Source organism: Petaurus breviceps, unplaced genomic scaffold, assembly GCF_028583685.1.
Source record: "Petaurus breviceps papuanus isolate PSGF00001 unplaced genomic scaffold, PetGlider_PUasm1.0 218, whole genome shotgun sequence".
Lineage (NCBI taxonomy): Eukaryota > Metazoa > Chordata > Mammalia > Diprotodontia > Petauridae > Petaurus > Petaurus breviceps.
In genome coordinates, this window is record NW_027185872.1 from 680310 (window position 1) to 693850 (window position 13541).

At 44.0% G+C, this 13541-nt stretch overlaps 1 protein-coding gene across 5 annotated transcripts in view; it reads left to right on the forward strand.

The window, feature by feature from the left end:
- SNX13 (sorting nexin 13) overlaps window positions 1-13541 on the forward strand; it is a 122990-nt gene that overhangs the window by 399 nt on the left and 109050 nt on the right. For 3 of the 5 annotated variants that reach the window (XM_069094424.1, XM_069094425.1, XM_069094428.1), the window contains one exon: window positions 4683-4785. The exons of the other annotated variants lie outside the window; for them this stretch is intronic. In XM_069094424.1, the coding sequence (XP_068950525.1) occupies window positions 4714-4785 (72 nt within the window). In that variant the 5' untranslated portion in view covers window positions 4683-4713. Of the gene's footprint in view, window positions 1-4682; window positions 4786-13541 lie in introns of those variants that run through there. 5 annotated transcript variants of the gene reach the window in all.

The window sequence follows — 13541 nt, forward strand, 5'->3', positions numbered from 1 at the left end:
GGGGACGCGGCCCGCCCAAGGTCACTGGGGGGCGGGGCCTCAGCGGGATTGGAACCCGGGCCCTGAGGGTCCCGCCCCCGAGCCTCGGGACCCAGAGGCAGGGAGTGACCGGCCCAAGGTCACTCAGTCCAGGGGGTCCCAGGTAGGACTCGAACCCAGCCCCGGGGCGCGTGGGCAGGGTTCGAGGTGAGAGAGCCCTGGGAGCCCGAGCCCCTGTTACAGGCTGGTAAACTGAGGCCCGCAGAGCCGCGGGCTGCGAGGGTCCAGGCAGCGGGAGGCAGGGGGCAGCAGAGACGCGGCCTTCCTTCCGGGCCCTGCCCCCCTGGGGGGCACATTCCGAGGGTGGGGCGCCCCCCGCGGAGCAGGCCGATGCCCGGTCACGTCCGGCTTCACGGGCAGCCGTGAGCGCACCCTCGTGTGGCCCGTCAGGCCCGGGCTGGTGATGTTGGACGGGCAGGGTCTTAAGGAAAGGGCCTGGCGCGGCTCTGCCCCAGGAGCGCGAGGCGATGGAGCCGCCGCAGGGGGGCAAAGCCCCCTGGGGACTGTGTGAAGTCCGAGTGACAGGAAAGGTGGGAGCTGAGAGATTACTGTGAAAAGGACACGCGGGGCGGGTGAGACTCTGAAGTCATTTCTAGGGTAGAAAACAAACAACAAACTTTTTATTGGCGTTTCCTTTTCCTACAGAAATGATGTACGTATGTATATGTCCTTGGTTTAGGTTTTCAGGCTTCAATCCTTGGGATTATTTTTATTATGACTAGTTGATATCTAGATACTTAAAAAAATACATCCCTTTGATAGTGCGTTTTTATTTCTTTCTCTCCACAAGGATAAGAGAGAACTTTTCCTTCTGCTTTCATTTTATCTCTATTAATTTTCCTTTTTTTCCTCCACTTGTAATGTTGGGTAAATGTTACTCTTAACTTTTTTGGGGGAAAACGTTACTAATAGGTTACTTGAAAATACTGTGTAAAATGCCCTTTTTAGTAAGCTTATATTTATGCAGAGTGATTCAGGAATGGGATAGTCTGGTCAGTGTAGAGTCCTCATGGATTTGTGGATCATTAGAGCTAGAGAGAACCCTAGAAATCATGTTCTTACCCATTTTCAACCAAAGAGCCATGGTCCAAAGAGGTTAAGAGACTTGTTCCAGATGATGCAGCTTCATTGAAAAACTAATAGCTAGGATTTCTGCAGTACCTGAAAGCTGTGCAAAGGACTTCACACGTATGGTCCCATTTGGTCCTCACAACAATCCTGTCGGGCAGGGGATATTTTTGCCCCCATTTTACAGATGAGGAAACTGAGGCAGACAGAGGTTAAGTGATTTGCCCAGGGACACAAGCTAGCAAGTGTCAGAGGCTGCATTTGAACTCAGACCTTTGTGATTCCAAGTCTGTCTCTGTCTATTTTGCTACTGAACTGCCATAGTAAGACAGCTATAGACTCCAGCTGTGTTGGTTTCTAGATCACTCAGTAGGTGTTGATGAAGTAGCTACTATGTGTCCGGCACTGTGCTGGGTCCCAGAGCTATAAATACCAAGAATGAAACCATTCCTTCTGCTTTGCAGTTTTGCCAGGTAGCCCCCTCTTCCAGGTCATCTGTGTGCCACCCATTGCATGAACATTGCAGGTTCACATCTGCTCCTGGGCCAGGATCTTATTCACTCCCGAGTTTACAGAGGCTATTTTAAAAATGTTTTATTTCTGCTTCCTTTTTTGTAACCATCTTGTTCACCAGTATCCTTCCCTTCCCAATAGAATCATTTCTTCTAACGAAATTTCCTTGCCCTGGGGGATGATGCCAGCCTCCCTTTGCTCTTGGAGCCTGCCACCCCTTTCAACACAGGGCTGGGCATTCTGCTAAGAAGTCAGTGTTTTCCTGATTCTGTAGGATACATTATTCTCTTGGTTTTGCTTGTTTGCACAGAATCTGTTCATATAAAGTCTTCCCAAATTTCTTTAAATTTTGAATGTTTGTTTTCTCTTATGGCAGAAGACTTTGCCATCCTGTCCTTTAGCATAGTTTGTTAGGTATTTTCCTAATGGAGGGCCACTGACTTTGTTTCTAGTTCTTTCCTGATATGCAAAGTCCTTTTGGAGAAGTTTTATATAGCTAGCACAACAGCCTTCTGTGTCGGACCTCTTCTGATACATGCCCAACAGCTGGTATGGTGGATCTCAGGTCAAGCCAGTGAGTGTTCACTAAGTGCCTGCCATGTACTAGGCCCAGTGCTGAGTGCTAAAGGGCAGGTGCAGGTTCACCTTCTCTGGGGAAATTGTCAGCTCAATTGGACCAATTCAGGGACGCCCAGTAGGTTGTTAGTGAGCCTCCTCTCCCCATACTTCACCCCAAAGTTTGTTAAGTCAGTTATTTGGGGGGGGGGTCTGTATACATTTTCCTGTTAGAAACTACATTAAAGTGAAGGCGAAATTTCTAGGCAAACCCACCAAAGAACCTGCTTACTGTAGGTTACTGTAATGGTAATACCCAGAATACTCTTCTTGTAAAATGAAACATACCACACTGATTGTTAGTAAATAAAACACAAAAGTAAGAGTTTACAAGGCATTTTCAGTGAAGGTGCTTGTCCAAGGCAGATCTGATAAGAAAGACAATGAGGAAGTAGACTTGATAAAGATTTCAGAAGGGAATTTCTACCCACTGTTAAGTGTTTTAGGTTCTTATCTTGAATTTCACTTAACAGTTTTTCCTCATTACTGCTACTTCTCTCTTTAAGTTCCCTATGGTATCCATAATCTTGGTTAATTTTGGATCATATGTGTAATAAAGAGAAAAGGAGAGAAAGAGGGATGTTTCAGAGGCACTTCTAGTCACAAGTTGGGAGGGAAGGGGACCACTGAGGGATTAATGAGAACTATGAGAGTGATTAAAATCAGAGAGCAGGGGAGAAGCCGACCTCCAGCCCCAGACTTCTGAGCTTTCATTTCCACATCAAACTACATACCTCAGAGACATCTCAAACTCAACATGTCCAAAAGGGTACTTATATATATATATCCCTCTTCCCTCTCCTGGCTCAGTGTTCTTTTAGACTTTACTGTTCTGTTGAAGGTTACCCCCATTCTTCTGATCCACCAGGCTCACCTTGGTGGCATCCTTGACTCCTCACTTGCCCTCACGTTCCCACATATCCACTTGTTGGCCGAGGTTTCTACTTCTACCGCATTTCTCTCATGGTCTCCACTCACACAGCATCCATCCTAGTTCAGGTACTGATGAATACTGACTGTTGCAGTGCTTCTTATTGGCCTACCTCCCTCAAGTCTCTCTCCACCCCAATCCATGCTACGTAGAGCTTAGACCATAAGCTTAGACCTGACTGTTTCAACCCTATGTTGAGAGATACTACCAAGGTGAAAATGACAGGACTTGGCAGCTGATTGAATATGGGGGATGAGAGGTACGTACCTCAGCGGTCACTAGGAAGTCAGAGAGTTTGGGTTTCTTTTAGTTTCTTTTATAAATTTTTAGAAAGAGAAAAAGATTAAAGAATAATTTACATGCAAGTGTCCCACACAAGTGATTTGTTTGCACTGTGTTTAGCTCATTTTCAGCAGGCTAATGGCACTTGGCCTAACAATCATTTGCTTCATGTATAGAACATAAGATCTCTGAGATGGAGTGATGGGGTTTTGTCGAGCCCGAGTTAGGCTGCTGTTCGAAGCGTTGAGGCTTTTTGACACTGAAGAAACAATGTGGAGAGAGATGGAAGGCTTCAGGATTCAGATCAACTAAGAAGGCTTGGTTTTTCTCTTTTTAAGGCAGGTAGTTAGACTTGTACAGCATTGGGATGTGAGGAGAAGGAGAAACAAATGAGCAGAAAGCCTTTTTTCCTTTTAGAGAGGCCCACACCTTGACCTCTGGTATCTGTGCTTTATAAACAGATTTACAGTGAAAACTAGAGAGGGTTACAGAATAGTCATTTCTTATTGGCTTATCACAAGTTATCTGGTGGACCTGAGTCTCTAGAAATGTCTCCCTGGAGGTCGCTGCCAAAAAGAGGAGTGTGGGCTGAATGCCAAGGATGCCATCCCTGGGCTTCAGATGGCATGGGGGTGGAGGCTTCTGTTCCCTGAACCTTCTTTTCTTCATCTCTAACATGGGGAAGACGACCTGCCTTAATGGGCTTTTGTAAGCCTGGAAGCCAGGTCTGGAGGTGCCAGATAGCCCCAGCAGAATGCAGAGGGGGAGAGGAGAAGCAGGGGAAAGAATGGCTTTCATTTGGGGCTTTGTATCTTAAGGGCCTCCCACAGGGCAGGTGCTTCATGTTTGTGGAACTGAATTCATTTGAAGGTAGGAGTTACAGACAAGATTAACTTGGGAATTGTAGACTGATACCTGCGTTAGACTGTGCATGTTGCCTTGTGTGATGGAGAAAGCTTGTTACTATTCCTGTGTAGAAGGAAGTCTGCATCCACACCTGTGGTCTCTATATACGTGGCGCCAGTTGTCATTTCCTTTGTGGCTCTGCTCATCGAGGCTTTTCCTGCTCCCCCAGCTCCTGGTGCCTTGTCCATTTGGTATGAACTGAGATATCCATGTATGTTGGGGGCAGGCCCTAGTGCTTAGCACTGTCCCTGGCACATAGTCTGTGCATAATGAATACTTGGTGGCTGGTTGAGCTGACCTCCACTTTAACTTTTGTTTACTTTCCCAGTTCTAGGGATAGCTGTGTGAGGGCTGGGAGCATGAGCCATGACCTCAGGCATTTACAAGGAGGAGATGACAGACCCAATGAGAGCTTGAGCCAAACCCTGCAGGTACCCTGCCTTTAATAGGTTTTCCAATTTGATTGTATTTTCTCACAGTAAATACTCACTTTTTAGAAATTAAATTTGTAAAATAAGTTTTATTGAAAATTGACTATCAGTTAAATTTGTTAAGGAATCTTTAACAGATAAAATAAATAATTTTGATGAATACTGTATCATGACTTTTTTTCCCCCCATTTCTAGACCTATCAACTTAGCTCTTCCTTCTAGAAACATTCTTGAATTACATATATATATATGGAGAGAGGGAGAGAGAGAGAGAGAGAGAGAGTCAGGCAAAACAAATCAGCAGTTTGTCTGAGAGTCTGGCTCTGTATATCTAGTCCATTTCTTCTCTGCAAGAGGTGAAAGATGTTTAATTCACAGTAATTTTGAAATCATGATTGGTCACTGCTTCAGAGCCCCAGGTCTATTACACATATACCACAACTTGTCCAGCCATTCCCCAGTTGATAGGCATCTCCTCAATTTCCAGTGCTTTGCAATCGCAAAAAGATCTACTATAAATATTTTTGTACACATAGGTCCTTTTTCTTTGATCTCTTTGGGGTACAGACCTAATAGTTGTATTGCTGGGTCAAAAGGTTTGCACAGTTTTGTCACCCTTTGGGCATAGTTCCTTCTTCCTCTGGAATGGTTGTATTAGTTCACAACTCCACCAACAGTGATTTAATGTCTCAGTTGTTCCACATCCCCTCCAGCATTTGCCATTTTCTTTCTCTGTCATTTTAGGCAATCTGATGGGTGTCAGGTGGTACCTCAGAGTTGTTTTAATGACTTATATTTTTATACATTTGACTCAATTTCCTATATACTTGAGAAATCAGATCTTTATCAGACAAATTTGTGGTACAGTTTTTCTCCCAGTTTCCTGCTTTCCTTCACATTTTGACGGCATTGATTTTGTTTTTGGTAACCCGTTATAATTTTACATAATGACAATTACGTACTGTATTTCCCCTGATCCTTTCTATCTCTTCTTTGGTCATAAACTCTTCCCTTATTTGGACATCTGACAGGTAATTTTTTACATGCTCCCCAAATTTGCTTATGGTATTGTCACCCATTGGGAAATTATTTAGGTAACCTAAGGTTTTAGAGGTTGTCTGGGGCACTGAGACGTTGCACAGATGACTAGCCTTGGCTCCCTCCCCAACCTGTGTCAGAGGAGACACTGAATGCAGCTTAACCTTCCTCTAAAGCTTGCAGGGCTGAGGTGCCCAACACATCAGAGTGTTTGTTGATTGATTGGTCTGGCCTGGCTTCTGAGATGGCAGGTCAGCTTTGACCTTGATTCTGGTTTGTCACCTGGCTGGAGACACATACTTTTTATTGTGTGCACTTTTAAGTTCAGGGATAGAGTTGTGTGAAGAAACTCTTAGTCTGCAGGCTTTCTCCCCTGTTAGAGTGGATCATTAGAAGGACCTTGGAAGGACTGTTTTTGCCTTTCCTTAGAATATAGTAAGCCCTTGGGGGGGTGGGGGGAGCCTGTTGACTTACTGTGTAGAATGACTTTGGCCATAATTCTAAGGTCTAATGTGGTAAACTTAAGTATTTTATTAAATTAAATAGGTTAACATCGAGTAGTTAAATGACTTGACCTTATGGTTTTTTAAGGGATAGTTAAGGATGACATATCATTTCCCTCAAGTGCAGTATATCTAATAAATTTTGCTGATAGTTTGGGAGATGTGCTTTTGTGACTTAACCTGGCATTATTCTGTCTTTCTATGTCATACCATGTTGTCAGCATGTGTTTTTGATTTATTTTGTCATTGAGGTAGTGTATCATTTCTCAGCAGCAATCACTGAAAACTTGTACTTGTGCACAGCCAAGTAACCTCTGCACAGATAGTATGCTGCTCAAGTACAGAGAGCACTACCGCCTGAAAAGGAGAGAGAAGCCCTGGGCACAGAGGCCCAGATGTGCCTTTTTGAATGTCCGACCCTCTAAGTCTGCAGCAAAGCTAATCTGTTTCCACGCCGGCTCTGTCCTCTCATGTTTCATCAGGTTTCTTTATGGGCTGGACAGTACTTTTATTTGTAAAATTTAATTTTCTTTGCTATAAAGAATAAACTATTTTCAAAATTTAAACATTATTTTTGAGACTATTTTCCATGTATGTGTTTCCTTGAATGAGTTTAAAATATGTTGTAGCCCTTGTTCATGTATCTGATATTCTTCTCTTTTAAATTCTGAATCTTGGGGCGGCTAGGTGGTCCAGTGAGTAAAGTGCCGGAGTCAGGAGGACCTGAGTTTCGATCTGGTCTCAGACACAACACACACATGCACACGCATGCACACACACACACAAAACTAGCCATGCATGTAACCTTGGGCATGTGACTTGACCCCAGTTGCCCTCCAAAAGGCCAAAAAAAAAAAATTTAAATTCTGAATCTTGATTGCTTTACATATGTGTTTTCCTTCAAAAGGATTTCTGTGGTTAGGTTTAGATTTCAGATTTGAAACCTGGATATAGACTTAAATTTAGAAGGGAGAGCAAGAGAAGCCATAAGAAGAAGACCACCTGGGGAAAATGATTTGATTCAGAGATTTGAGAGGGGAGATTTGGTAAATTGGCACCACCTCTTGGGTCAACATTTTAGACCAATAAGCTTTGATTACAGAAGAAAGAAAAAGACCAGCTCTGCCAAAGCATTCCTGTTACTTGTTGGGAGAGATGCTGCCCATGGTGGGTTTGTGACTTGGAAAGTACCAGGGTTCCTGGCATCGTGAGGAGTTCTCCCTTCTCTTTCCAGTGTGAGAAAATTGGATGTAAAGTGATGAATCCTTTATTATGACCTCTCTGTAAGCTGTTCTGTTGAATTGTACATGGTCTCAAAGGGCCAGAAAGTTGTTGGGCCTTTTTATGGCTTCCTTGTCCAACAGAGCAGGGCAGTGAAGGGGCTTGTGGAGGAGGAATGTTTTGTTGTTTTGTTTGGGGGGCTCTGCGTGGAGGAAACTCACTCCACCATCGGAAATTGACTGATCCTCGGAATTTGCCAAGAGGTTAAAGGGATTCTTTATCCAGGGTTACCTGACTCTTCATGGCTGCCATGAAGGCCTTGAATTTCTCATCTTGACTCGAGATCGCTCCTTTGTCTGTGACCACATGACTTCCTGGTACATCATGTTTGGGGAGTCTGACCTGGAGGATTGAGGACCTTCTGTTCTGAACCGTGCTCCAGCGCTTGGAACCTCAAGATGTTTGGACAGTTTCCCCAAAAGGAGCAGTGTCATTAGAAATGGTAGTTTGCTTTCCAGGCCAACTCCAAATGATTTAATCCACAACTTTAAAAAAATGTACCTTTCTAATAGAACTCTAGAACCTAATACTTTTTTTTTTCTGCACCATTTCAGTTCATCAAGTATTTATGTAGTGCTTGCTGTGTACTAGCTAGGCACTGTACTGGGTGCTGAGGATACAGACAGAAGTGAAGGGGTGTCTGCTTTCAAGGAACTGATTTGCTATTTGAGGGGGAAAGACCATGTATCCACATCAGTATAAAGAATAAGTGTGTATATACAGATATAGACCTAACGTAGAGTGAATTCTAAGACAAAGGCCTAGGTGGCGTATGAAGAGTGGTTTGTTAATAGCAGAGCTGGGTGTCCCAAGGGCCCAGTGAAAAGGTAGAGACACAGAGATACTGTTGTAACTGGGCTTGAGTAGGATGGCAGTGGTGGTGGGCGAGGGGAGCAGTGGCTTGTCTTACTTTGTAGCAAAGGCAGTGTTGATTCTCAGTCCCTGAGGAGAATAAGAAATGGTGGGGAAAGGATATTCAGGCCACTTGTCCGTGCCCTGGCCTGATCAAACAAGCTGTTCAGGGAGGAGTGAGACCGAGATGTGTTTGAGGTCTGTCTTCTCCAGTTCAGGCCAACTCAGCCAGAGGACACACTCCAGCGATGGGGAGAGTGGAGAGAGCAGGAGGGTCTTTGTTCCTAGAGTAGGAGGCATAGCTGGGCAAATGTGTGGTCCCAGGCAAGGGTCAGTGGAGTCCTTGGGCCTAGCTTTTTATGGAAGGGGCAGGTCAGCTCCATCTGTTCACCTGGAGAGGGCAGCTTTTTGGAATTCCCTATGTCAAGATCATGTGTCTAAGGTCCCAGCAGGTAGGGAGGCCCTGGGTGGTGATAAGGGAGCTTGGAGAGGTTGGCCAGTGGAGAGAGCCCTGGATTGCCATCAGATGACCTAGGACAAGACGGTTCAGTCCATTAATGAAAAAAACCACTTGTTTAGTGCCTACTTTATGCAGAGAAGCAGGTGGAGTGTGGGAGCAGGCAGCCATATTAGAAGCAAAGAATTAGGAAAGAAGAATTGCAGTCTTGGGGACGTCCTCAAGGGAAGGAGGAGGTAGGCAGCAGAGTCCGAGGGATACTTCTCATCACTGCCCTGCCTTCTTCGCCGGGGTGACATTGGGCAAGTCTCTTCTCTCTAAAATGAGCCATTTGGTCTCCATGACCTCTCAGCTGTAAATGAATGGCCATGTATTGACAGTGAGGGCCAGCCCAGGAGCTCCGCTGGAATCTTAATCTTAGATATCAGGAGAACACAAAGGCCTCTGTCTAATCCCCTGAGAAGGGCATACGTATTTATATAGCACCTGCTATATGCTAGACACCGGGCTGAGCACTTTACAAAGGGCATCTTATTCCATACTGTTATTATACCCATCTTACTTGCCTGGGGTCACATAGAGGCTGGGGTTGAGCTCAGGTCTTCCTGAGTCCAGGCTCAATGCTTTATCTTCACCTAGTTGCCTTTGGTGATAAGCTTATGAAAAGATATGGACAAGAATTTTGAAGGTTGGGCGGGTATCTTTCAGTTGTGACCTGTCTTGTGGGATGAAATGACAGGGTCTTTGGAGTACTGTACTGTAATGCCAAGGAAAGGCAACTTCCTAAGGTTCAAAATGCCAGCCTAGGGGCTCTCCATTTTATTCAGTGGCAAATTAAGAACAGAGAAGATCAAAATATGACATCATTCAAAATACCGCATTTACTAAGTGTGATTAAATAATCTCTAAGTACTACCCCACCCCAGGACCTTCCATTCATTCAATCAATTACAAAGTCCCTGTTCTAAATACTACTCCACCCCTAGGCTGTACTTTCATTTAGTCCATCACAAAGCCCCTCTTCTCAAATGGAGATTAGTTTCCATTCATAAGTAAAGTACATTCATTTGTTCAATTATAGAACACAAAAAGGTCAAAAGTTCCCCACCCCTGAATCACAATTGAATCTACCCCAGAGTTGCAACAAGTTTAAGCACAGCACATAATACCCAAATGGTGGTCTTTCCTTCATCTTGACAAGAGGCAAGTTCTCAGCAATCTTAGTTCCTGGGGAGACAAAGCTTAGCAAGGCCACAAGATACACTGACAGTCTCTTCATTAATTCATCCTCTGTCTGCACAACGGTCCTAGGACCCCTGAAAACATTAGCAAAACCCTCTTCCAGGATTTCTGTAAACATACAACAAGAAAATCCTTCTTCAGGGCTTCGGAACCAACAGCAAGGTTCCCAGACACCTGCAACAACATCACTGTCCTTCACCAGTGGACAAATCTGGCAAAACAACATCAAAACAGACAGACCAAGTACCAGCATAACAGCCATGTCTCCTCAGTCCTTGGCAGCTCCGGGAGCAGGTCTCAAAAGTCCTGGGCAATTCAAAGTGGCCCTCAGCAATCCTCTCAGTCTCTCTCTGCCTCCAAAGGTGCTGCTTCCAAAAAGTTCTTCTGCCTCTCTCTTGTGTCTCTCCAAATCTACCAGCTCCTCCCAGTTCAGCACTCTCTTTTCACGTCAAGTCCATCCCACAGGTGGGATTAACAAGCTCTGGGTTTTAACACAATCAAACCAAAAACCAAGCCAATACAGGGGAATCTTTAAATGCCATTACTATTACAAGTACTTGCTGTGGTGCTTCCAAGCATAATTCAGTAGGTAGTCGAGAGCTATGAAGGGCTGTTGAGCAGGGGAGTGAATTGATCTTCCTGTATATTAGGAAAGTTACTCTAGAGCAGCAGGAAGGGTGGGCAGGGGTCCTGGGTGCTCCCTTTGGTGATTGGTGGGGAGATTCATGGAGAGGTCATGAGGCTTGGGCTAGAGAGCAGGCTGCAGTGGTGTTCAGTACTAGTGGATACAACTTGGTTTTTGTTTTTTAACAGGAATTCTTACATCACAGGCCTAACCTTGACCATTGTAAGAACTGTCTCATATTTTCTTCTTTCAGTGATATTGAAGTTTTTGATATTTTGCAAAAGTTTTTGTTAAAAGTTCATACCATTGAAGTCAATTAAAATAAATTTGTTGCCAGATTAATCATTTGATAATACTGAAATCTACTGGAAAAGCTTGCTTGAAAAGAGTTCCTTCAGTGATGCTTCTGGATTAGAAATGTGAGGGAGGTTCTATATCATTTCTGTCTTCCCTCTTATTTTCCCTTTTTTCTCTCCCATGGTGTTGGGAGGGAGCTGGAGCCACAAGCAGCTTCTCTCTGTGACCTTTGGTATGTCTGGGAACATGCCGGTTGCTGAGTTTCTTTTCTCTCTCTCTGTTTTTCCCCTCCTAAAGGCCTCACAAGCAGAGGAATGGCATCTTTCCAATTCAAAGCAGGTAGACAACCAGGCATTGGTCTTGTGTCCTTATTTGTCATTGGAGAGAATTGAGGCCTCAGTTTGATGAGGCCTGGGAGGTTCCTGTGTGGTTCTTGCCCGAATAGTCTCTTCATATGTGTCCAGGCATGATGGCAGGGGTCAGAGCCCAGAATCTGTTTTCCAGCTCTTCCTGCTTCTTGACTGAATGATACAAATCAGCTTCTTGGCAGAATTTGAGACTTTGAGCAATAAACATTCCCTATCAAAACACCAATGACTTCGGATGTTAGTAACTGCTTAAAAATCTTTTTCAGGGTCACGATTATAGATTTTAAGAGCTGCCATACAGGTGAATAGCAGGCATAGTAGTTGAATAATTAACTTGGTAATTAGTTTTTTCAATACATACATATTTTTATTGAATTTGTAAATCTGATAATTTGTTGTCTGAATGAGAACTGGATTTAAAAAAAAACAAGCAAGACTTTTGCATAATAATAGTATATTTTGTTAAGGGATAATTGAAACACACATTCTTTCACCAAAGCAATAGATATATCATGATTAAAGCTTTTGTAATTTGTTTGAGGTAGTTAAAAAAAAGAATTGGATGATGTTAGAAACAGTGGCTTATGTAGTGGGACAGTAGTGACCATTTGAAATCATGAGATCGTTGTGATAAATGGGGAGGTTTCTTTTTGAGGCCTGGGATTGGCCATTGCTTCATTTGGCTGGCTCTCGGATAGCATGCTTAGAAGTGATTTGGTCTTTTTTAGATGTTCTTAGTAGAACAGTGTTCAGCACCACAGAGAGATCACAAAAAGACTGGAAAAAAGCCCAATGAATTTGGCAAAGTGGAGTGACCTGGAAGAAAGCAGTTTCTGTCAAGTAATAGACATGGGAGCCAGGTGTGAAGGCGGGCAAGTGTGGTAAGAAGCATTTGGGTGAATTTGAGGGGATGATAAAGAAGAAGCAACCTAGTCCCAGGCATATATTATAGCCCACCTGGGGAGAGAAGGGAAGTGGATGACAAGGCTGGTATGAGGAGACATCTGCTGGGGCTTGCTCTCTGTGCCTAAAGCAGAGCACCTCATAATTTAGGGATTTCCCTTAATGATAAATTTGTCCTTTAAATGGTGAGAGGAGCAAGGAGGCTGACTTTTTCTGGACCTTTTCTCACTAAGAAGCTATTCAAATGCTAGCTTTACTACTGGTACTACTACTATTGGTAAATAAGTGTTTGTTGAATAGATGAATACTTTTTATGGCAAAAAGAAAGATATGGGTAGGACATTCATATTATTAGGTGAATTTGGGAATGATTAAATAGACACAGGGAATATTTATTAATAGTTCATTGTCAGCTTATAAGGACTTTCCTTGTTTAGTAAAACTATGGGCTTATCCTTGACTCTGTTCTGTTCTTAGCACTTTTTTTTAATAAGTGCCTTGGATAATGGCCTAGTTAGTAGACACAAGCAAATTTGCAGATGGCATAGCTGAAAGTGAGCCAGAGGCAGTGTGGATAGAGTGCTGGTCTTGGAGTCTGGAAGGCCTGATTTCTGATTTGTCTTTTGACAAAGTGTTTTAATCTCTGTGAGGCTCACTTCCCTCATCTGTAGGTTGGGGGTAATCTTGGCAGCATGAGCCTTACAGGGTTATTATAAGGGTTAAGTGAGATGTTGTATTTAATATTGGCCAACCTTGAAGTGCCACATTAAGTCTGCTCTGTCTGTCTTGTCTCATCACCCCTGCCTCCCCATCCAGGCCAAACATGCCCAATTCTTTTAGCCCATCCTCACCTGTCTGACAGAAGGTCCCTTTGCTTGCCCTCCGTTGGACATTACAGCCAGCGTTCTTAACCCTTGACTCCCAGAGACCAACACAGATCTCCAGTGGAGGCACATAATAGTTTTTTGGCTGCCACACCCACTACTTACTCGAATTGGGTTGGCGGGCCACTGGACCCTGAGATCTTTTTCAGAAAAGTTGCTGGCATACAAAGATCCAAGACAATCGCAATGGACTTATGATGAAGAATGCTATCCACCCTCAGAGAAAGAACTGATGGAGTCTGAATGCAGACCAAAGCATTTCCTTCCTTCCTTCCTTCCTTCCTTCCTTCCTTCCTTCCTTCCTTC